At 39.4% G+C, this 25,578-nt stretch overlaps 1 protein-coding gene across 1 annotated transcript in view; it reads right to left on the reverse strand.

The window, feature by feature from the left end:
• Positions 1 to 347: 347 nt before the first annotated feature.
• Positions 348 to 25,578, reverse strand: part of ARHGAP21 (Rho GTPase activating protein 21) — a 136,495-nt gene continuing 111,264 nt past the window's right edge. The window contains 16 exon segments of the mRNA XM_043562611.1: positions 348 to 1,217; positions 1,219 to 2,853; positions 5,718 to 5,749; positions 7,688 to 7,793; positions 8,114 to 8,155; positions 8,359 to 8,484; positions 11,215 to 11,304; positions 11,382 to 11,455; positions 12,151 to 12,229; positions 12,330 to 12,485; positions 13,298 to 13,440; positions 14,034 to 14,170; positions 14,250 to 14,314; positions 16,661 to 16,945; positions 18,536 to 18,661; positions 20,771 to 20,807. Coding sequence (XP_043418546.1) covers positions 1,152 to 1,217; positions 1,219 to 2,853; positions 5,718 to 5,749; positions 7,688 to 7,793; positions 8,114 to 8,155; positions 8,359 to 8,484; positions 11,215 to 11,304; positions 11,382 to 11,455; positions 12,151 to 12,229; positions 12,330 to 12,485; positions 13,298 to 13,440; positions 14,034 to 14,170; positions 14,250 to 14,314; positions 16,661 to 16,945; positions 18,536 to 18,661; positions 20,771 to 20,807 — 3,199 coding nt within the window. The 3' untranslated portion in view covers positions 348 to 1,151.

Here is a 25,578-nt window from a genome sequence, read left to right on the forward strand (position 1 = left end):
CTGAGGGGATAAATTCAGAGAAGTTACATCATTTGTCCAAGTTTACATATCTAGGAAGTATAGAGTTGGTCTGATTCCCAAACACATGCCCTTTTCATTCATTATCTCCAACAAAAGGGAAACACAACATGTTACTTTAGCTAGAAAAGCTAAATATTATCTGTGTGCAGAAGGGAGGTTAGGCCAATGTAAACATTTATAAGAGATCCCTGTCCAACAGAGCAGAAGAGAGGAGAGATGGACCATATAAAGAGAGCAGTGATTTTCTTAAAGTCAGGACCAATTAAGGCAGTTATAAATGGAAGACATTTAAAAATATATTAGAATAAGTTTCAAGCCATGCAAAGTTCACCAAAACAATTTTTATTTCCAGTGTTTAATTGGGTATGCACACAGGCATGACACAGGTTTGGATTCATTAAGTCCTCATGCAGAATTATATTCTTCTCGATAAAGAAGCCAGTTCCGTCCAGGTCACTATCTACACACCTATGTTACAACATTTATATCAAATCTGGTATCTGAAGAAAAGATACACATATAATATGTTCATTTAAGTTACGTATTTTACAGAAAGATTAAAAATTCAAGTCACACAAAACTCAAAAACTGTATTAAAAGTTTGAATATAAAACTCAGAGATCCACCTGGAATGACTAAAGAATGGAAGTTCCGTATCCACCTGTGTTAAAACTGGTAAATGTAATGAACTTTGTTACCAATAAAATGCGTTCATTTATTCAATGTAAGTTATCTAATTTTAACAATATGGCACCCTAATAACCAAATGGATTTTTATGATGAGGCACTTTTGTTAGTGATGAAACCAAAAGAACAAATTTGCTGCATACTAATAATGCCAGCTATTTTCTTCAGTAATCTTGGGTATACACTATGTAGTAAGTTGCAACAAATACCTTGCTCATTTGTATACAACTATCCTATATATATATATATATATATATATATATATATATATATGTTCTTCTGGCTGTAGTAATGCACTGTAAAGCTATTCCACAGTGCAAAATGATGAAACCAGCCCAAATGAAGGCTGCATAATAACAATTCTGGTACAAGAAAATATTTACAGAGTTACTGGAACGTGTAACAGTAGCTTTTTTTATTTGCTATGGAGGACATACCCCAGTTTAAAGACAGGGATGCAACTGTGCTTTATTGCCGGGGGTTTCAGACAGTCGAGGAGGCTGGGCATTATAATGCTGCAGAACTAGCGTGTTGGCTCATGTTCTGGAAGCTTTCTCCATTTATTTGGTCAGGTGACTGGGGTGGGCTGGAAAGAAGGGGCCTGTTGGTTGAAGCCAAGGTACCGGGAGAGCCGCCCGCGTCGGCCTGGCAGGACAAAGGTGCGTGGGCCGTGGCTCCTTCCAAGGCGCGCGAGCTCTCGGGCTGGGGGCCCCCGGTCTCCCCTCTGCTGAGGTCGGAGGCGCTGGTGCGCAGGCGCTCCCTGGCCAGCCAGTCTGAGATGGAGAGGTCCTGGGCTGAGCACTTGGGCTTTAACCGATTCACAGCTGAAAGTTCGGATTCCCTCTCCGCACCCTGCTCGTGCGCCTTCCAAAAATTCAAAACACTGATCTCGGCGGCATCTCTGTGCCCTCCTAGCGTGTGCCGCCGTTTGATGTTTTTCCTCTTGGCCGCCTCGGCGCTCGCTTTTTGGTTTCCTACTCCGAACATGTCGTCGGCCGGCGCCCGGGGTCTCAGTTTTAACCGATCTGCTATCTTGGTCTTCCAAGTGGGCTCCTGTTTTTCGGATTCACTTCGGGTCGGTGTCAGTAAACTGCCCGTCGACTTTCCTTTCTTCATGACGTCAAACACCCGGGTTATGGCAGGGGCTTCTCGGTCGCTCTTGGCATCCCCGAGGCTGCCGCTGTCGGACTTGAACCGCGCCGATTTCTTCCTGGACAGGGTGTCGCACTCGATCAGCTTGTGGGAGCTGAAGAGCTGCCTTCGGCTGTCCAGGCTCGGTGTCAGACTTCCCTCCGTGCAACTGACCTCGCTGCCTTCCGAGTTCCTCCGGCTCGCCTTCCCGGCCTCCTGCAGCTTTCCCCGGAAGAGCCTGTCCGGGGCCAGGGCCGCGGGGAACACGGGGAAGTCACTCTCGCTGTCCGTCTCCACCGGCCGCCCCTCGCTGATGAGCTCGCTGCGCTCGTCGTCCGCCTCGTCCCCCTTGCTCTCGGCCACGGAGCGCACGTCGGGGCTCAGCCGGCTGCAGTCCAGGCTGGCCGGGTACGCGGTGGGTGGCGCGGCGGAACAGTCGGAGGTGGCGGTGCCCACGGTGGCCAGAACCTCGCCGCGTTTGCTTTCCGGGCTGGTGGACGTCTTGGTGGGAGGCCTGGCCGGAGAAGCCTGCGAGGAAGTGCTGGGCAGAGGGCCAGAGTCGGACCCCGGCTCTTCCAAGTGGGGGGACGACTTGTGCGCGGCCGGGGATCTGGAGCTGTCTCTCAGCAAGGGGAAGCGGCCGCTCAGCGTCGGAGACTTGCTGTGCCTCGAGCTGTGCGGGGGTGAGGGTTCTTCCGACGGCGCGCTCTCCTGCCGCGGGGGCGTCTTTTCATCTTTTGGGGCACCGCTGTCCTTCTTGGCGCTGTTTTCTTTGGAAAGGACGAGCCTTTGCTTTCTGCACAATGCCTCGCTCTCTTTTTTGGACTCCTCTTTAAGGTCATTGTGACACTGTTCTGTGCTCTCTTTCTTAAAAAACACACTGTCCAGTTCGTCTTCTGAGCTGCTGGGCTGCGCCTTTTCTTTGGGCTTTTTCCTCTTGCGACTAGCGGCCGCGAATATGGAGGACACGAGCAGTTCCCTGCTGTACTGGTCTCTTCCAGATCCCCAGGAGCCCTGAGAGGCAATCAGAGAAACGAGGCTTTGAACACAAGGATGCCACGGAGCTCGCCTGAAGAGGCCTTCCCCCAAACGTTTCTTACGGAGTTAGCTCTAGGGAAGCTCTACGCACACTACAGAGTGTGGGGTTTTGTGCCTCCGCGTGACTTGGTCCCAAGAGACATTTTTCTTTCTTTATGACCAGTTCCATGTCTTGGTAACTGGTGGTATTTATCTGGCAAGTCACAGCACACATACATCCGTCTTTCACAGGGAAATAGTTCGTGCTTAGAGCTACCTAGCGCTCCTATTCTTGTTAGTTTCCCTGCACCGACCGACTGCCCCTGCTTGTGCAATGCTGGACCTACTTCAGGTTCCTTAACCTGGAACACAGGTTTGAGAGTTAATACTTTGACAGAGTTGCATACAATATTCTGCCATGGGTTACTAAAATTGTATGACTGACTTCCGTGTTCTAATTACAGACGCCATATGATACACATCTGGTATCAGAGAAGCTCATTAAGGGAACCCTTTGGTCTTCCATTAGTTCCGCCAGACTGGGTCTTCAGACTTGCCTGGGCAAACCAGGTAGGTAATGTCTCATTTATCTCAAGGTAACAACAAAACCAGACAATTCAAATAATGTAAGGTCAGTTACAGATCTTAAATCCTTACCATAGAAGCACCATCAATGCTAAAGCTGTAGTGCAGGCTACTGGTTTCCTTAGCTATGCTCAATAGGGTCTTGACGACAACTATTTAATTAGTTTGTTCATAATGCCTATCTGCTAAGTCAAGGGTAGTGGTGGGCGAGGGGGTCAAGAAACACTTGATCACAGACCGTGGAAGACAAGCAGGAAGGCAGGAAGTATGCTGAGTAATAGAAGCAGAAAGTGTGTTTCTCTATTGTCATAAAGATCTGACACAAACTAAAACTACCGTATCAAAGTCGTAAAAAAAAAAAAAAAAGTAAACATTTAGGCTGTTGTATGAAAACGCATTCACCACAATAAAATCACAGGTTAAGAGAATTTTGTTTTTATGGGTTGGAAAGGAACGCCCGGTTATCCAGGATCCTGCTAATTGGTTATCTACATTTTAACGCCTTCTGCTGAAGACTGTAGTGGAGAATGGTTGCGGTTGGACTCTGAATCAAGCCTGACCTTCCTTCCTCTGGCTTGCCGCACAGAACACTGAGCAAGTGATTTACTTTCCAATATCTCAATTTCGTTGTTTATTTAACCAAGACAAAATTAGATTGCATTAAGATTTCCTAGGGTCCCCTTCAAAATCCTATGATTCTGTGACCATATACGTGTTGGAGCAAATAATTTGGCTGCTTATTTTACAATTGAAAAACTGCTACAAAGAATTATACTACTTGTGTATCCACCGTATTACAGGCAGAATACAACTACCACCATTGTTAACATGGAAAAGCTGTTGTAACAACAGATTAAGAAATATGCACCTAGTAAGAGGGAAGGAGAGATTTCAAGTAACTCTGAAATCTCAAGTATAACATCCAAATCTAAATCTGAAATCCTCTGGCAAAAAAACCCAACAAAACAAAACAAACAAAACAAAAAGGAAACTGTCCTAGATCAAAGAAGCCTAAAGAAACATGACAATAAAATGCAAGGAGTGATCCTTCATTGCATCCTGTATAGGGAAATAAAAAACAATTTACATCATTGGGACAACATGGAAAATTTGTATACAAACTCTACATTAGAAATAAGAATGCTGTGCACTCATGCCAAGTACCTGGGTATTACGATTACCCTGTAATTTTACAGGACAATGCCCTGTTGTTTGGGGATGGACGCTGAAGCATTTAGGGATAAAGTGCTATCGTGTCTATATGTAACTCTCAAATGATCGACGCCCCCATGTATGTCAAGATTTACCAAATGATGAATCTAAGGCAAAAGGTGTGGGCGCTATTTTTCTGGTAACTTTTCTCTAGGTTTAAAATTTTTCAAAATAAAAAGCTGGGGCCAAAAGCCAGTAAAAATCACAACATAAGGTATAGCAAATGGTGTGATACGACTGGAATATTTTGTAAAATTTCTGGCAAGAATTATAACTTAATCATACACAGCCCCGTTATGGAATTTAAACACGATATATAAATCTCTCGTCTCATTTCTGAATAGAACAATGTTTTAGGAAGTTTCTTGACAATTCTAGTTGCTACTGTCTCAGCAGAGCAAAGTTTGGACAAAGTGAACTAATAAAAAACTTCCCCAAACTACTCAAAATGTTGTATAGTTTGGCAGTGTTGTCAATGGCATACAAATTATGCAAAAATACTGAGTTTGCTGAAAGGAGCCGAGAATATATATTTTCTTATGAAATATGTATCATTCAGAAGAATGTGTAATAGTAACAAAACCTATATTACTACTGAAATATTTACAGATGAAATACGATGCTTGAACTTGCTTCAGAATAGTCCAGGAGGAGGGAAGTGGGTGAAATGCACATGAAACAAGATGGCCAGCCACGTGTTAATTGTTGAGAATGGATAATGGTTGCGTGGGGACTCGTTATACTATCCTCTCTGCTTTTGTGTATGTTAGAAAATTGTCATGTTTAAAAATGAAAAAGTGTCTACTCCTCTGTATTAGGCTAAACTATGCTGAGAGAAACCCAGCATTCCAACTCAAAATCCAGTATTCTACCATATTCTAAGAATCCATTCTTCCCTTTAAAAGACTTTGTCGGTCTGTGTCTGGAAACGCAGAAAGGGATGCATTTGTATACTAATCACAATAATCAGCCACGAGGCAACTCTCCCCGCCCCCTCCCCGCCCCCCCCGACCAAAAATCAGCCACAAGGCAACTCCTCCCCAAAACTGTACGAAACAATTTACCTTAGATTTTGTTGAGTCACTAGTAGCTGAATCTGTGAGAAGTTAAATAAAACACGGTCAGTATCAGCCAATGTGTACTGCTTTCAACGGACAATGCAAAACTTATGGAAAGACAGGCACAGAACAAAATGTGAAAGCAGAACTCAAACAGAACAAGAGAACACAGTGGATAGTCAGAGCTCACAAAGATGCAAGCTGCACCACAGAAAGCCACCGCCATGAAAGGATGCTGTGAATTGAAGGCAGAGTCAGCTCGATGATAGGAATGGCAAAGGAGCCCTGGACTAGACAAGAACAGAAGCGCTAGTGTTTAATCAAATTTCTAACGAGTAAATCTAGCAATAAAGAAGCTGGAAGACCTTTGTAAGAATTGTACTATGTACCACATCCTGTATCTGAAACTGATACACAATGTAGAACTTTCAAGACTGTCAGCTGGCCTCGCTGCAAATTGAGACACTCATACTCGGTGTGCTTATGTTGATTTTTGTCAGACCGTCAGACTTCAATTTTATAAGCATGTACTGCATGCATACGGATGCATTAGGTAACCCCACTTCCAGGTCACTTTGGTTTGTAAATAATGCTGATCTTTGTGCTTTAGACCCCAGGGTCACCTCTGTGCAGTCAGGGATCCTTTTGACTAGTTTGGTCAAATTGCTACCAGTTTTGTAATTATCTATCACAAATGCTATTATGGAAATGGAAAAATGGAGACCATAATTTTCACTGTCTGGCAAAAACTCAGATTATACAATTAGAAAGAGGGTAGGAAGGGGCTAGCGCTATTCAGGAGAGTACCAATTGTGCAATTTTTGTCTTTCAACTTGAGGGAAATTGATTTTCACAAAATTGATGAGCTGAGCCCCATGCCACGCCCCTTTGAACACATGGCTAAATGCTTTATGACTTTAAGAACCGGTGGACCATACCATGCTATTTCTCCTCACGGTCTGCTTCAGAAATAACAAGAAACAGCAGAAAAACTTTTAAGAGAGTAGTATTGATCTGTTTACAATAATCTTGAAGAGAAAATTTACACCACAGATCAACCAGGTTTGCATTTACAAGAATCGGGGGTTTCTGCAGACAAGGCAGCTACAGTGTGGACAGCAATCCTCCTTCTTCCTACAGCTCCAGCTGTCCATCAGGGCCACCACAGAATCCACTAGCGACATTACCGTGTGATAGACTCCTCCCACTTCGCCTGTTCAACATCAGTATAGATTTGCCTGTGTCAGTGAGTGCTGAAAAAACCCTTTAGGACTCAAACAAGAACTAGAGACAAAGGGAGAACAGCGTGTGAAACAACATGCTAGGTTTAGTGCAACAGTTTGGCAGGCGAAAATTGTCAGCAGAAGAGCCTAGGGAAACCACTACTTAACCAGACATTAGGGCGGCAAGGGAAAAACAGAAGAAAACGTCAAATAGATTGACTTTTTTACTGTGACATCTCTAGTGACAAATAATATACTGCATTTATGAAAATGGTGCCCACTTAGCAGTTCAACATATTTCGCTGGCTGCTTTCAAACAGAATGTCTAGCTCAAGAATAAGAACTACTTATATACAGTCCAGATCATACTTTCTGCCATCACAGCAACCACATATTCAGTAGCATATATCTGTTTTACCTTGTGATGACTATTACATGGAAACTGTGAATTAAAAAAAAAAGAACAAAACAGTGGTTTGCATGCTCATTTCCCTCCTATTTCCATTCGGACAAGCATTACAATTCCATGCACTGCCAATGGCATTATAGTCACTGGAAGATAATTAAGATCAATCAGAAAAGGAAGATTACGTTTTTTTATTAGTAGAAAGGAAAGAAAAATAAAGTAGAAGAAGAAGAGGAAAAGGAAAAAAAAAATCACAGTGAATTGTTACTTGTGATTGATTTGTTCTTTCATGTTATTAAGAATTTAGCTTTTAGCCTAGAGATCAACACTGCCCAGGCAAAAGTTACCTGATACATCTCCAGGGGAGACTCCTGTCCTTCCAATGTTGGTGAGTAAATGATCTATGTTTGGCACTGGCTGGGACTCTACTGTGTTTTCCTCCTGCACTGTTGTCTATGGTTAATAAACAAACATCTCTTCATCATCTCTTCAAAGATACTTTAAAAGTCAAACAACATTTAGCAAAAGACACATTACTGAGTGGAGCACATGTGCTTAACTTTTTACACCGTTTACACATAGTTGATTAACTACAAAATAAGCATCATACTTGTATTTTCATTAGACCAGAAACTGAGGAGCTATAGACCTGCTTCCGGGGTGCAAAGCAGACAATAGCATACAAAGCAGGAAGGTGACACTGTTGTGTGGCATCGGGATCTGGTGTCCCAAATGAGAACAAGTCAGTACAAATGCTGACGGACGATACTTACAAGAGGCTCTTCAGCACCTTCTTCTGTGAAAAACCAGTCATGCTGAAAGTTAAAATAAAAAAGGTGAAAAGAGAAATGAAATAACCCCCTACATAGATCTATATTTTGGAGAATAATATAGGAAAAGAAAAAGGTAATTTTCTCAGTAAAAAAAAAAAAAAAAAATTATAATCAAATTCTGTCCTACCAAACATCAGCTGCTTACAACAAAAGGATTTTCTCGAGGAGATGAAGCCTGAACTTACGTGCTGGATAAGCGTCTCTACGATCTTGTACTGGTCTGGCATGTGAGTGACCATGTGGGTCATGTTATCTTCAGATGTTCTCACAAGAGTTGGGCCAAACACTATTGCTAGGTTTCTGGGTTCCATCTGGAACAAAGGATGTTATTGAGAGATATCAGAATTTCTCTTAAGAAAGTAGGCTTAAATTCCCATTGCGTGTTTGGCATTTTATTTCTGAAAGGTTCTTTTGATGAAAAAGAATTCAAAGAAGAATGGTTGATTGATTGTGTGTAAAAAAAAAAAAAAAAATGCTTCCTAGTTAGGCTTTCTATAAGCTAATCTACACCTAACTTCTTTTTCCTGCTTTAATGACACGTACTATGCTTAATTGGCATTCATTTTTTCAATGAAGTCTTTGATTGCAAGCGATTGATCTGGTTCAAAACTAGTATTATGACAGCTACATTCACTGACAAAAATATGAAAATCAAAGGAAAAAAACATTCACGAAAGAAGAGGGCAACGCTCTCCCCTCAAAAATGAAAAACTGGAAAAGGTGCTCAGAGACACGTAACGTTTTCCAAATTTGTCCCTGTAGTACATCAAAAATGCAAATATTTAAAAACCTAAAGTCCAGAAATACTCTTTTCTGACCAATTTTTACTTCAACGAAAACAAAGCTGTCCGCTTATCCTTGTGCCCATCTGAATGCCTCGACAGGACATGCTTTTATGTTTGAACATTCATTTCCACGATATTTTGTATTCCTTGTTTAATTACATAGTTATCAAATGTATAGATCCTTTGTTTCCCTTTGTTATGTCTTACAGTGTCTGGTGTCGTATTTTGAATTTAGGATTTGATTAAAATGTCAAATAGCTTTAACCAACCCTGAAAACGTACCAGGAGGCTCAAAAAAATCACTGCAGTACTCAAAGAGTCAAACTGGTTCAGGGGGTCCCACTGCTATACTATTTTGGGAGAGCCAGGCGCATGCCCACACGCGTGCATACACACATTTTAGGTATGGTGCAAAGTGGAAAACGCACAGACTTCCTGTTCTGAAGTAATTTTTATTCATCAACTATGTTAACTACCGTAACACATGCATTATTACACTGTGCTTACTGCAGAGATATAAGTAGAAATTGCGATCAAAGTCAGTATTTTCATAGAAAGCTGACTTGGTGGAAAGAAAATCTGACAACAGGAAAGGCTGACTTGAACTGGGCTCACAGGCCTGTTTCTTATTTTCCCTCCGGGAGATGTTGTCCTCTTATTCCTCCATCTGTACTGGTGAGAGTGGCTCACAAAATAAAGTCCATGTCAAAGGTCTCATGCAAAATTTTTGCTAGATTCATTTAAATTTGTAGACTAATGGTAACACACATTATTATTTCTGGTATACAGTCGTATTTATTATGTGGGTATATACTTCTAGCTGGCTCCTCCATAAGACTAATAACACAAGTAGTTCGCAGTTTAGTCATTCATTATTTAAGGCAAATTCTGTATTTTTTGAAAGATGTTCCAGAAGTGTCATCAAATAAGTCAGGGAAATGAAATGCCTTAGCCACTTCTTCAAGAGTCACAGTGTTAGTTAACATATTAAAACCACTAAAAAAATCTACAGTAAAGAAAGTTAAGTGTTGTTAAGTGTTTAATTCAGTGCTTTCTACACTGATTAGACCACCAACCGCTACTTTTCCAGTGCTTCTAATACCAGCAAAAGTGATGAACTGATCAATGATGTAATGCACTTTGGGGAATGCTGAAATAATTAGAAAATACGTCAGCTATGATTGTATCGAGAACTCTTTGGATTCTACTGGATGAACTTCTGGAAACAGTACAGTCAATCTCTCTCTTGTTTTTTCCTTTTTCCTTTTTTAGCCCTATCACTACTGAGGAAATTGAGAGCCTGAAGGATATTATAACACTGCTCGTAAACTGCTCAATCTGCAGGGAAAGGGCTTGACACTGTTCTCACACTTCAGCCTTACTACAGCTGTGAGCAACTGTCTTCCAGAACACCACAGACACTAAACTGACTGAATCGATGCTTTTCTCTACCTGAAGCAGGCATAACCCTTAGAAAAGGGGGACAGCAGTGTCCTGAGCTTGTGGTATTCTGTGTTTTTCTTCTCCAGAAGCCAAAATGACTCCATTTAAATATTTGTCAGTAATGCTGAGCTTCAGAAAACCATCATTTTGCAACCTCTAATGATATAATGGGTTTAGGCAACAATCACCAGTGACGGATAAAAATGATGAATGAAGACTACAACGGTATCAAGCAAACACAATGTGTGGAACTTCAGATAATGATTTAAACAAACAGGTGTACAAAGACATTTCTTGAAACCAATCAGGAAAAACTGAACACAAACTGAGTATCAGATCATTTCGAAGGGTAACTAATCTTGGTGTGTTTGATAAAGGGAATTGCGATGGTGTTGTTTAAACAAGCAAACAGGAAGGTCTTATCTGCTTAACACAAAACAAACCAAGAACAGGTCAGTTTTGCTGTATACACCACTTTGGTATACATCTTGATCATTGTAGCACGCAAAAGTGTCACAAATGGTGCCTATTCAAAATACTGATACACAGCTGAAAAATAAAAGAAGGTTTTGACTTACTTAAAATTTTTCTTGCTGGATAAATGTGAAAAGAAATGTGTTTTTCAAATGGTGACAACTGATATTTTGGGATCTTTTCCTTTTAAGGGTGATCTTTACGGGGGCTCACTGGCCAACAGGATTTCAGAGCCTTTGCTGAATTGTAACCCCGTTTTTGACAGACGTGAAGCAATGAAACTTATCTTTTCAACCAAAGCCACTAAAAGTATACCTCTTCCATATGTACTTTACTCACCTTATTTTTTTCTGAATTTTCTGCCACTGTCTTCAGATGAGCAGAAAGGAACTTAAGAGTTTCGTAATGATGTTCGGGCAAGTCGTGGATCTGAAACATATTAGTTTCATGGTGGATTTAAAGGCTGAATTTCAGTTGTATCTCCAAAAATAGAAAATAATACCTACTAGTCTTTTTAATGTTTTCAGACGGTCTAGAGGATCTTCTTTACGGTTGGCCTCAATGAAGTCGGCATATTTATCTGACGACAACAATAAGAACAATAAAAAGAAATTTATCTTAAATTGCTTAGGTGAGTTATAATCTGGATTTCCTCTGAGGTTCAACTTCAAAACACCACACACACATTTAAAATGTAGGAATGACCCCAAATAGCCTTTGAAATGTAAGTCTCCAAACCTGCTACTGTTTTTAACGATCCTCCAAGATTTATCATCAAATAAAATTCCCTAAAATGTGAGTTCTCTGAGGGTACTGTCCTCTATTTGTAGTCTGTGCATTCTTTTCTCCCCCCAACCACAACATTGAGAACAGTGTCTTAATAAGTCAAATATTTGGCTTGACTGAAAAAATGGTTTTCTACTAATTGTACCATAGTATGTGTGAAAATTTTGACAGAGGACAATAATACATTTTTAATCTGACAAGTAAACATGCATGAACGGGATAAGATATGCTTTATTGAACCTACATAATTTTATTAACTTTTTCACTGAAATTTATCAGGAGGAAAAACCAATCTGAATGACAAAAAATAGCTATAATTTTAAAGAAAGTAGCCATAATTATGCTTTCTACAGAAGTAACAAGTAAATAAAATCTCCTGCTTCCTTTAACAAAATATTTTCTCCAGGTTCAATTTAATATTCTCTGGCTTTCCAACAATGTCATTTTAAACTATTTCAACTGGTATCTTTTGTGTGGGAGTTCACTCACCATTCGTGAAGAGAGGCTCAGGGAGTTTTCTGAAGAAGGATTTTAGTAGACTGCTTATCACATTCAAATCTCGCCATTTCTGGGGGTGCAAAAATAGAAATGTGGCATTTTTGTTGTCAGTGCTACCAAAGGGAAAAAAAAAAACAGATCAGGTATCAAACAGATATAAACACACTTACGTCATCTTGTATATCAATATCCGCCATTCCCTTGTTGAGCTCCTCCTGCATACTTGAGATGGCTGCATTATTTCCAGGAACTCTGTAAATACCTGTATATTCAAGACCTCTTTCTTCAACTAATTTGCAACATATGTCAACTATTAATGGAATATACTGCAAAACAAGAAATAAATATTTTATTTAATACAGGACAAATGTTCATATTTGTTAGTAGATGTATATCGTAGCTAAAAGGCCCTTTCCATCCAAGAGGAAAAACATCAATCACTGTTGTTTGATAGAGAGAAAATGAAGAATGCAGCCATGGCAGAACCAGGAATAGATCAAAGCAGCAAGAGAGATTTGGGACAGTGGGAGGAGAACAACTAGGTCAAGACAGAGAGAGGAGGGTCCCCAGGGAGATGAAGGTCTGAAGAGGAAACGAGGAAAGTCTGCAGTAATGAGAATGTGGGCATGACTCAGGTGGATAAAGGGGAACAAAGTCGAAAAAAGAAGAGGGGGAGAGAACAACATCAGTCAACTCATGACACAAGTCCTAACATGGACGCTGTATACACACGCGCGCGTGCACACACACACACACACACGCACATTTACATTTATTATTACTTTCTTAATCAGGTTCTTGTTCTCATCCTTCTTTTAAGATGCTAAAAGCAGAAACACACAGGATTTGAAAATGAACTCTTACCATTTCAGATACATTTCAGATACATTCCTAATGGACGAATCATGATTCGATTTCAGAGTGAATATGTTAGAAAAAAATGCGTTTATAGATAAAATTACTCAGCACACCCTGACAGGTCAGCAATGCTCAGGGAAGCTGGGTCTGCTAGGAGGAGGAACATGCTGGGCAGACTGACACACACTCTCTGTTATCTGACTGGCTGTGCACTCAGGTCCTACAATGACTATAATTGAACTGGTGACTGTAGGAAATCCAGGTGGCTGGGATCTCATACCCGATTGGTGTGTGCGGGTGGGCAGTCGTCTAGTCTGACACCGAACGTTCCTGTAGCAGTAGGCTTTTTTTCAAACGTCTTTCTCATAATACTTGGAATGCCTTTTCTCCACGTGCCTTTGTCTTTTGGGGGACTGGTATCATCTTTTGTTATGCAAGAAAAAGACATAAGAAAAAAATGAAAACAAGCACGGTTAAATCATGTCCTTTATCAATATTTCTATAAATCAGAGTCCTGTCCGATAAATAATATCTCCTATATTTATCAAAAATATTATATTCTCTTCTCTTCCTAACATAGCACTCCTTCCAACCTTCTACGTAATTTAATCAGAATCTGTTCCGCTTCTCCACCCTTTTACAACCTGCAGTTTTCTTTAAAACAGTCAGGAAAATAGGATCAATGTGACTTCTTGGTAGTGAGATTTTAGCAAAAGGAAACATGATGGTTTTATCTGACAATGACAGTGCCTGTGTCCTCTGCATTAATCACATTTGCAGTGTCTTTTACGTAGATGTATGTGTTATATTTTCCTTCACTTCATCTACTACAAGACAAAGACTCATCTTAAGGGAAAGGGCCCATTGGCCTAGACCAGGTGCAAGGTGACCTTTGAGCTAGCTCACACTGGGCTGAGGTCAGCAGAAATGGTACAGAGAAACGTGAAATACCTTTAAAATCCCAATCTTAAACCATTGTATTTGTCAAATTTCTCCAGAAATGCTAACATCAGTACCTTTACTGAGAAGTTTCCTTTCTGACTCTTCCTTGGGAGAGTGTGGACTTTGAGTCTTTGGCTCTGATTTAGCACCAAGCAGAGTCTGCCGGATGCTGAGACTCTGGCGAGGTGTTTTTGGCAACTGTTCTGCTTTGCTGCTGAAAGAAACGAACATTTCTTAACAATTATGTATTTTACATCCAAAATAACTTGTAGGCATGGTGGGATTCTCACCTCATCAGACTGTTATATTCTTTTATTCTTCGACTAATTAGATCCCTGTTAGTCACTCCAGTGTCCTACAGAACGAACAGGAGGTAAGATTAGAAAATCAATTCTAAACTTAAGTGGGGATCTCCACTTATTTTTTGAAGCTCTTTATTGTACTACATTGCTTAGTAAATACAAACCCTATATTCTCAGTGGGCTTGTTTTGAAACCTCTGTTCAACATCATCCAACATCACTCTGCAATAAATGATCCAAATACCTCCCACCCACTGCCAAAAGAGCTTTCTGTTTCTTTTCTGTACTCCTATGATACCTAGACTAAACCCAGCAAGCAGCAGGTGTTCAAACTTATCGATCTGACATTTTTTATCAATGGCAGAAAGCAGAGAGTCATTTTTTTCCTCTAACACCAGAAAGAATGATCAGCATTTCAAAATAATACAGTTGTGGGGGCGCCTGGGTGGCTCGGTTGGTTGAGCGTCCAACTTCGGCTCAGGTCATGATCTCACGGTTTGTGGGTTCGAGCCCCGTGTCGGGCTCCGTGCTGACAGCTCAGAGCCTGGAGCCTGTTTCAGATTCTGTATCTCCCTCCCTCTCTGCCCCTCCCCTGCTCTCTTTCTCTCTCAAAAATAAATAAACATTAAAAAAAAAACAGTTGGATAAAGGATAGAAAAATACTGTCAAAATTTGTTAATGATGAATCATAGAAACATCGAGATTGGGGGTGACTTAGTGTCAGAAATGACACTTAGATTATCCGAAGAGAAAAGCACAAAACGGGGCTTTTCAAGTTCAACAGATTAACTTTTATAATATGCTATATGGTAAACTCAGATTTGACCATGAAGTGATGATTGTTTTCTACTGATTCCAATTATACATCGACATGTATCCCCATTTTTTTATTAGTCTCATTTTGATTAGAATGAACAGTTCAATTTACAAATATACTTTGGAGTCAAACAATCTCGACTTCAAATACTCTTCCTACCAAGCAGCTGAGAGATCACACAGTTAAGATCGACAGTAAGATCGCCTGGGTTTAAATTCTGGCCCTGACACTTACCAGCTGTGTAACCTGGAGGAAATTACTTAACCTCTCTTTGCCAGTGTCCTTGTTTATAAAACGGTGATGACACATTCATATGGTTGCTGAAATTTATTCATGTAAAAAGTTCTTACTCTCCCTGTTTACTCTGAAAAACTTCAAGTCTGATGCTTTACAGTGGTGGTGTAAAACAAAGGTTGTATTGAAACGGATCTGGTGTTAATTTTTAACTACAAAGACGGTAGGGTGTAAACTATCAGAGAGAAAAGCACAGACTTTTTCCTAAGACCTAAGACCTTGTTTTAGAATCTGAATTGAGGTAATGGAAATGACGACATTAGATAACATAACTTTACAGTTAATCTGGGTGTCCCTGTGCACCGTGAGTTAAGGGAAAAGAACGTTGTGCTTTCTTCGTGTGTGCCCTAACAATGAGCACAAAAGGTGAGAACAATGTGTAAGAAACACTGTGTTAATGATATGAGAAGATACTCTTGAGCAAAAGTTATAGGCTTAATCACCACCGAATGTGCACTGTCAGGTTTATAATTATGTACCCTGAAAACACTAACTTTATGAATGAAATTCCTGTTGTAAAAAATATCTTGCTGGTTGTGAGCCAGAAACCCTCAAGTCCCTACATATTTCTTATTGAAAAGAAAAACAAGCTTATCCCGTGATTTCTGACAATGCAAGTTTTCTTGAAAACCAATGACTAAATTCTAGCAGGCTCTATTATATTCTTGACTGAATTTATATTTCCATTAACAAAAATCCTCCTATCAGTATCGCTTTGCATTTATACAGTAATTTGTTTTGACAAGTATTTTCACTATAACTTAAGCCTGACAGTAATCCTGTTTTTGAGATAAGGAGCCAGAGCTGGAATTACTTAGTAATGACCAGGACTAGGACCTAGGATTTCCTGACCCTGCTTCTAAGAAAGTAGGCAAAATATAGGAATTATCTCTTTTTGTAGTTCAGTAATGGAGATTTTCAAAATGATATTGAGTAGGAACACGTGAGTTTTCCTTTTGATCAATTTTTCAAGCAAAAATAGCATATTATAACTTGTTTTTAATGTTTATTTTTGAGAGACAGAGCAAGGGGGAGAGGGGCAGACAGAGACAGAGACACACACACAGAATCCGAAACAGGCTCCAAGCGGTCAGCAGAGAGTCCAATGTGGGGCTCGAACTCACAAACCGCAAGATCGTGACCTGAGCTGAAGTTGGCGCTCAACCAACTGAACCACTCAGCGCCCCCCTTATAACTTCTTTTCAAATGATGTATCAGATCCTTTCAGTCTTCCTAAGAAAAATGTCACAAAAGAATCTGGTTTTACAAGCACCACTCTGAACACACACCTCCTCATTGAGGTTGCTGCTCTCCTGGATGGTCTTGATCCACGCTAGCATGTCGTCTCTGTCCTCGGCCTGGAAAAGGCACTCGCAGTCTGATGTGGTGAGTCGAAACACATTTTTCCTCTTGGTCTCGCTGTACGAGATGTCTATTAAGCAAGCATTGACGCTGATGGGCTGTTCTTCTTCAGATGGAGTCATCTGTTCCCTTTTATCTTTGTACAAGTACAGCGAATGACCCCGAAGCACAACATACATCTGTTTCCACGGCCGAATACTTCCACCAACTCGCTGGAAAACATGGAACAGTTCAGGAATACTTAATGCGTGGCACAGTCTTAGTGATAGGATCAACACACCAAGCAATACTGTTAACACACAAATGGACACCAAGTCTGGCAGGTGTCTGATTCACGATCGTATGCGTTGGCCAGGAGAGGATTGGCAAATTGTGCGGAGGGTAAACCAAGCTAGGCAAGGTATTCATGACAAAATCAAGGACAGTGAAATGTCAACTTTAATTCTGGTCGGAGAAAAAAAACTATTTTACCGTTCATGAACAAAGTAATTAAGATACATTGAACAAAGCAAGGTAAAACAAGAGTAGCAAAATACGTAAAATATATAAAAATGGTAAGAGAACAAAAAGTAAGAAAAAAATCAGTCAGAAAAGTCTTTTGAGTGAAAGTAAGGCTGATGACAAAGTCCCAGCTCATGCAAATGACAAATAATGCTTAAAAACAGCATGTACAAGGAATGAATTAAGTTAACAAGACTGATCAACTTTATGCGGTCAAGCAACAATATCCATACCCAAGGTGGGTTTTTCTTAAAAATTAAACTCTTTTGACAGTATTAAAATTTTTTTATAAATAATCTGCCCAAATATTGTAAGAAATTTATGGCAAAGGTTTTATTGTATTGAAATCTGCTTAATGAAGCATATAGATATTGTGATACTCATTTATATAACTCAATATTTAGGGGCGCCTGGGTGGCGCAGTCGGTTAAGCGTCCGACTTCAGCCAGGTCACGATCTCGCGGTCCGTGAGTTCGAGCCCCGCATCGGGCTCTGGGCTGATGGCTCAGAGCCTGGAGCCTGTTTCCGATTCTGTGTCTCCCTCTCTCTCTGCCCCTCCCCCGTTCATGCTCTGTCTCTCTCTGTCCCAAAAATAAATAAACGTTGAAAAAAAAAAATTAAAAAAAATATATATAACTCAATATTTATAAAATAAAGTGAAACAAGGAAATTATAAAAGCAATTTAAAAGAATAAAATGGGAAAGCTAAATAAAATATTTAAAATTATTAATTTGGAGAATTGTCACTCCCTCAAGGAGGACTCTGAAAATCTATGGCTAATAAACTAATAAAGAAAAGCTGAGTTCCTTCTTGAATAACTTCATTTCTCTTTTATGCTGGCAAAATATAAGACAGTATACTCCATTTGCAGTTGATACACAGGACAAAAATATACAAAATTAAATCAATGATTAGAATTTTTTTAAGTAACTTTTTCCTTTATGTAAAAAACTTTTTTATAAAAAAGTGACAGAATTTTATTTATTTTTCTTAAATGCTTATTTATTTATTTTTGCGAGATCATAGATGAGTGGGTGCAGGACAGAGAGAGACAGAGAGAAAGAGAGACACAGACAGAGAAACAGAGAATCCCATGAACTTCGAGATCACGCCCTGAGCTCGAATCAAGAGTTGGACGCTTAACTGGCTGAGCCGCCCAGGCACCTGGAAAAAGTTATTTATATGTGATGTTTTCTACTCTTTATTCTGGATAATTTGCCGTCTCATCTGTACAGACTTTATGTGTTACTTCACAGGGGCTGCATTCCATACACTCGCAGTAGCTGAGAAAACATACTACCTTGCCCTTATCGGTGACAAGTGGTCGGAAATGGAGCCATCCTTCCTTTGCAGCATCACTGAAAACCTCTGAGGAAGAATCTTTCCTGGACCCAGAGTCTTCTGATGACTTCTGGCTGTCTATGATCTACAGAAAAGGTCAAGAAAATACAGTAAAATATCCTTTTCCTTTATAAATATTTGCATATGGAAATTGCTTTACTGAAAACAACTCTTTTTTATTGTTTATTTTTGGGAGAAAGAGAGAGAGGGAGAGCTAGCTGTGTGAGTGGGGAAGGGGCAGAGAGACAGAGAAAGAGATCTGAAGCGGGGTCTATGCTGACAGCACAGAGCCCGATGCAGGGCTTGAACTCATGAACCATGAGATCATGGCCTTGAGCCTAAGTCAGAAACTTAACTGACTGAGCCACCCAGGCGCCCCTGAAAAAAATCTTTAACGTTCCAAAATGAATGGTTATTTTTGAAGAATACCAACTTTATCAATTCTGTTAGAAAATGTTCTGGTCTTGTTGCAAAAAAAAAAAAAACCCAAAACACGTGAATTGTGAATTGACTGCCATCATTTTTTAAAGGTCATCTGTAGGAAGTTTTTCATCTTTAAAAAAATAACAGAAATAGTATAATGTTCCTGCTCTCGAGAGCTCACATTTTCGTGAGCAAAGACAAATCAGAATAAAAAATAAAAACGAGAAAATGATCAGATTGTGATTAGTACCATTTGGGAAAGGAAAACTGAGATGTTGTAACAAATGAATGAGTAGCGGCTGTAAGTTCAAGGCCTACTGAAGGAAGAATATTTAAGATGAAATATGGAGGAAAGGGGCCATCCATGATAGGTCAGGAAAAAGAACAGTTCAGGGAGAATGTATAGCTAATGAATGTACATTCATCATTATCGCTTCAGGGCGTGTTCTGGAGGTACAGTGAATAACACTTGATATGGGGGAGGGTGAAAAAGAAGCAACAAGGCTAACTCCCAGTGTGGGGGCTTGAAAACTGGGTGAAGTGGACCTAGTGGGATGGGGAAAACTGGATAAACATGCCTGGGGTATAACCCAGATCTATTTGGCCACTAAACCTTGATTGCTTACTAAACACCCAAATAAAGATGTCAAAAGGGTAGCAGCCTACATGAGCTGCAGCTTGGGGAAGAGGCCAACGCTAGCAGTATAAACTGTGGGAGATCTCTGGAAAAGATCATGTTGGCAATGAGGGCAGATAGAGATGAAAGAGGGGTCAGAACCAGTTCTAGACATTCCAACATTTTAAATGTTAGAATGGCAGAGGCAGAAATGGAAACCAGCAGAAGAAAGTGTTTTAGAAAGGCAGCGGGAAATGGTGTCGGATACTACTGGAAGGTCAAAGAAGTTAAAAATCGAAAATAACCGTTAGTTTGGGGACCTTGAACATCACTGGTAATCTTGGCATGAGCAGTGTCATTCTGGTATGTGTGGGGTGAGAAAGATGTGACGTGAGGAAGTGGACCTACTGGCCATTTTTTTCAAGCAGTTTTGCTGTGAACAGTGGAAGAGAAAATAGGAGTAGGAAATAGAGGGGGATGTAGATTCAAGGAAGGTTTGTTTGTCTTTTAAATATAGCAAATAGTAGAACGTGCTCATATGATGGTGAATGAGCCACTGGCAAGAGCGATTCTGCAGAGGAGAGAACGATGTCAAGAAAGGGAAAAGTGATAGAATCCAAAGAAATGTGGATGTAGGCTTTTAACCGGGTCATGTTCCCAGTAAACAGATACTTAAGAGTAACGAAGGCAGAAACCGTGGGTGCAAATGAAGATGGCTGAGATTTCTGGAGAATGTGAAACAAGGAAATTCCTGTCTAACAGCCTTCTGTGTGTGTTGTCAACAAAGTAGGAAGGGAGAGCAGACGAGAGAGGACGGGGTGAACTGTACGGAGGAAAGCGGAGGGTAGGAGTGAAACGATAATTTTGAGGAAAGAAAAATATGCATACGGCAAGATACAGGGTGGCTGGGTAGTTCGATTTTTGGCCGTAAACTGATAGAGTGAGAAAAATCGGCACAATGTGTGTGAAGTATATCTATTGATGAATACGTTTAGAAATTAGAAAAGACCACCTTATAAATAATATTTTCCAAATGCACCTGAAAGGGACAGAATATAGGATAATAGCAATAATTCCCTGTGAAGAGCCAAAGTAAGCTAAGGTAAATAGAAACATTTATCATTTGCTGATATTTTAAAAATATTGAATACCAACCTTGATTCCCTTCAGGCTAGAAACGTGCTTAAAGGACCTGTCGGAAAGAAATGTATAAATATTTGCCATAAATGCATAAAACACCTTAGAGATGTAAAAACAAATTGAGTGTCACAAGTTAGTTTTCAATAATAAGGTGATGTTTCATCATTACCATGTTAAATGCTCACTGTTCGATGCAAATGAGACAAACAGCTAATTTTCTAAATACTTACACTTTTGATTACATGCTAGAAGATTTCTTAGTGGATCTGGTCAATTAAAATGGTTTCTGCATAAAGTTTGAGAGTTTATCCTTCTTTTTAGATGAAAGAAAAAAACCACTCGGGCTGAACACTGGGCTTTAGAATAAATTATCAGTTAACCATAGTTGCAATGCTCTATTAAGGGTTCCCACAATGCTACAATGATTGATAATGTGGCAGGGAGACCATTCTTCCTGCCAACCGCATTCGGGATGCTTTGATACGGAGACCAGTGGCTGCCAGTGAAAAGGCTTAGGGCTTCCAAAGATAGGTGTGCTTTAACTACTCAAAATAATTTCACTTTAGGGTACAAAGTTGTTTTGCTGTTTTTTTTTTAATTCAAAATTAATTTTAAGAAATTTAGGATTCTAAACAACAGCGGTGAGAGTGGACATCCCTGTCGTGTTCCTGATCTCAGGGGGAAAGCTCTCAGTTTTTCCCCATTGAGGATGATATTAGTTGTGGGCTTTTTATAAATGGCTTTTATGATGTTTAAGTATGTTCCTTCTATCCCAACTTTCTCAAGGGTTTTATTAAGAAAGGATGCTGAATTTGGTCAAATGCTTTCTCTGCATCGATTGACAGGATCATATGGTTCTTATCTTTTCTTTTATTAATGTGATATATCACATTGATGGATTTGCGAATATTGAACCAGCCCTGCAGCCCAGGAATGAATCCCACTTGATCATGGTGAATAATTCTTTTTATATGCTGTTGAATTGATTTGCTAGTATCTTGTTGAGAATTTCTGCATCCATATTCATCAGGGATATTGGCCTGTAGTTCTCTTTTTTTGCTGTGTCTCTGTCTAGTTTGGGAATCAAAGTAATGCTGGCTTCATAGAATGAGTCTGGAAGTTTTCTTTCCCTTTCTATTTTTTGGAACAGCTTGAGAAGGATAGGTATTATCTCTGCTTTAAATGTCTGGTAGAATTCCCCAGGGAAGGCATCTGGCCCTGGACTCTTATTTGTTGGGAGATTTTTAATAACTGATTCAATTTCTTCACTGGTTATGGATCTGTTCAAATTTTCTATTTCTTCCTGTTTGAGTTTTGGAAGTGTGTGGGTGCTTAGGAATTTGTCCATTTCTTCCAGGTTGTCCAGTTTGTTGGCATATAATTTTTCATAGTATTCCCTGATAATTGCTTGCATTTCTGAGGGATTGGTTGTAATAATTCCATTTTCATTCATGATTTTTATCTATTTGGGTCCTCTCCCTTTTCTTTTTGAGAAGCCTGGCTAGAGGTTTATCAATTTTGTTTATTTTTTCAAAAAACAACTCTTGGTTTCATTGATCTGCTCTACAGGTTTTTTAGATTCTATATTGTTCATTTCTGCTCTGATCTTTATTATTTCTCTTCTTCTGCTGGGTTTGGGGTATCTTTGCTGTTCTGCTTCTATTTCCTTTAGGTGTGCTGTTAGATTTTGTATTTGGGATTTTTCCTGTTTCTTGAGATAGGCCTGGATTGCAATGAATTTTCCTCTCAGGACTGCCTTTGCTGCATCCCAAAGTGTTTGGATTGCTGTATTTTCATTTTCATTTGTTTCCATATATTTTTAAATTTCTTCTCTAACTGCCTGGTTGACCCATTCATTCTTTAGTAGGGTATTCTTTAACCTCAATGCTTTTGGAGGATTTCCAGACAATAGCCAAATTATAGAAAGAGCCTAAATGTCCATCAACTGATGAATGGATAAAAGAGTTGTGGTTTATATACACAATGGAATACTACTTGGCAATGAGAAAGAATGAAATATGGCCTTTTGTAGCAACGTGGATGGAACTGGAGAATGTTATGCTAAGTGAAATAAGTCACACAGAGAAAGACAGATACCATATGTTTTCACTCATATGTGGGTCCTGAGAAACTTAACAGAAGACCGAGGGGAGAGAAAGTGGAAAAAAAAAAAGTTACAGAGAGGGAAGGAGGCAAACCATGAGAGACTCTTAAAAACTGAGAATAAACTGAGGGTTGATGGGGGGTGAGAGGGAGGGGAAAGTGGGTGATGGGCATTGTGGAGGGCACCTGTTGGGATGAGCACTGGGTGTTGTATGGAAACCAATTTGATAACAAATTTCATACTAAAAAAATAAAAGTAAATTTAAAAAATCATAAATGAGAGACAATAGCATTTGCTTTAAAGAGCTGTTACAAAGATCAGTGATAATATATGTAATATGCCCCAGAACATTGCATAGCACGTAATAAATGTTCACAAAGCAAAAAAAAAAAAAAAAAAAAAAAAAAAGGATTTGATTGTAAGATGGGACTGAAGATGGCACTCCCGTTCCTTTTCAAACCGCCCTGAACAAGATCGCTAGAAATAGATACGCAAACTTCATCTACCAGTATCAGGAGACACCTGTAACTCTGAACTACAATATATATATACATGAAGATAGGTGGTTAAACACAGTGAAGAAAAGAATGGATACCGGAAGAGAGGACACCCCTAGCGGCGTATTTCAGACAACACTGCAGTGCGCTGCTCACTGAGAGATCAAAACCTTCCCTTGTTTGGAACGTGGGAAACCGGGTGCCAGAGCTGGTGACAGGAGCCTCACTCGTCACCACGGATATCAGGGTTTATGAAAACGAAGGAGGAAACACACGGTCTGGCCATCTCTGCAGGGAACAGTGTGTAGTTGGTGCAGCGTATCTTTCAGGGAGGAAGAAGTGAAGGCAAAAATAGGTCACGAATTCAACTCTGCATCATTAGAAAACTTCCTGTTAGCCCGGACCACTGCCATGGCCACACCTCACACAAACTTCCCCCATGTGGTTGATCCAGGAAGAAGTGACTTTATTGGAATATAAGTAATAATCAAATGGAAGCCTCAGAGACTCTTTCCAAAAATACTATGATAAAAAATGACAAATTGTTCTTTGACCGAAGGTTCAATATCATAAAAATGTCAATGTTCCTTAAGTTAATCTTAGAAATTAAACACTGTGCCATTAAAAATATCCATAAAAATTTAAGAACTAGAACACTGACTTTAAAGTTCAAATAGTAACATAAACAAAAATAGCCAGGAGAATTTGGAAAAACATAACGTAATGAGAGAATGGCCTTACCAGATGATAAATACATTATAAAACCACCACATAAAACCACCACAATTAACAGAATCTGGTGTACACGAGTAGATAGATAAATCAACTGAACAGAAAGGAGGCTAAAAATAAAACTAAATATACATAATAATTTAATATATAATAAAGATGAAATATCAGTGGGAAAAACATTGTTCTGGGGACAACTGAGAGACACTGGAAAATATAAAGTTGGCCCTTTATCTCATTAATTGGAATAAAATAAATTCCAGATGAATCAAAGTTGCAAATACACAAAAGAAAAAGAGAAACATAAATCTGAGAGGCAAACATGGAAGAATTCTGTTGTAATTCTGGAGGAGAGAAAGGCTTTTTCAGTATGACCTCAAATCCGAAGGCCATAAAAAAGAAAAAATCCTAAGTGTGACTGCAAGGAAAAAGTTTAACAGTTTTGCAGAGTTTAAATAAAAAGAACTTAAGACAATCAGATGAAAAACACTGAATTGGGAAAAGACTTAACAACACTTATCTCAGAAGAGAGCTCGTTTCCTTTATATAAAGAGCCTCCAGAAGCCAATCAGGAAAACCAGTAGGAAGATGGGCAGAGGATATGAAGAAGCAGTTCACAGGAAAATATAAATATCTCTTAAATATATATGAAGTGATGTTGAATTAATTTAATAGCAATTTTCAAATAAAAACTACAATATGATACCATCAGATTTAGAAAAATCAGAAGTGAAGTAACATGTTGTGCTGGTGAGGAGAAGGAGGGACTTCTATACTCTGTTGGTGGAATTGTGATTTGGTACAAGCTTTATGGAGAGCAGCAGACGATGCATGATGCATATTAATATAAAAAAAATACACATCCCTTGATGTAACAATCTCTCTTCCAACCATATTCACTTACACACTAAATGAACTACGTACAAATATAGTCACTGAAGTATTGTTTGCAGTAGCAGAAGGCTCAATCAATCTAAATGTCTATTAATAGAATGTAGAATACCAGTTAGATAGATTTTGGTACAGCCATCAATGGAAAATGAAACAACCATGAAGAAGTGAGCCAGGAATGTATGCACTGGATGATCTCCACGGTGAGTGTGTAGAGCATCTATCACTTGTTTTTATAAGTGATTAGGATACGTGCACACACACATAGGAGCCTATGTAAACATGTGTATGTGATTTGATACATAGAATAGCTCTGAAATAATACAAAAGAAAACAGTAACATAGTCATGTCTGAGAAGAGAACTGGGTGGCTAGAGGCCTAGAGTAGCAGTGATTGTTTAATACATATCTTGCTTGTATTATGTTTGTGTATTACTGATTTTTAAACATTAATTTTAAAAACTCAACTGAATATATTACTGAATAACAACTTTGCTTTATTTTTTATCTGTATTTCTAATGTTATATAAAGTTAGAAAGTATAAAGGAAATCATTAAAATTCAGTATTTATATGTCACAATCATGCTGAACACCCACAAAC

The sequence above is a fragment of the Prionailurus bengalensis genome, chromosome B4 (genome assembly GCF_016509475.1).
Source record: "Prionailurus bengalensis isolate Pbe53 chromosome B4, Fcat_Pben_1.1_paternal_pri, whole genome shotgun sequence".
Taxonomy (NCBI): Eukaryota; Metazoa; Chordata; class Mammalia; order Carnivora; family Felidae; genus Prionailurus; species Prionailurus bengalensis.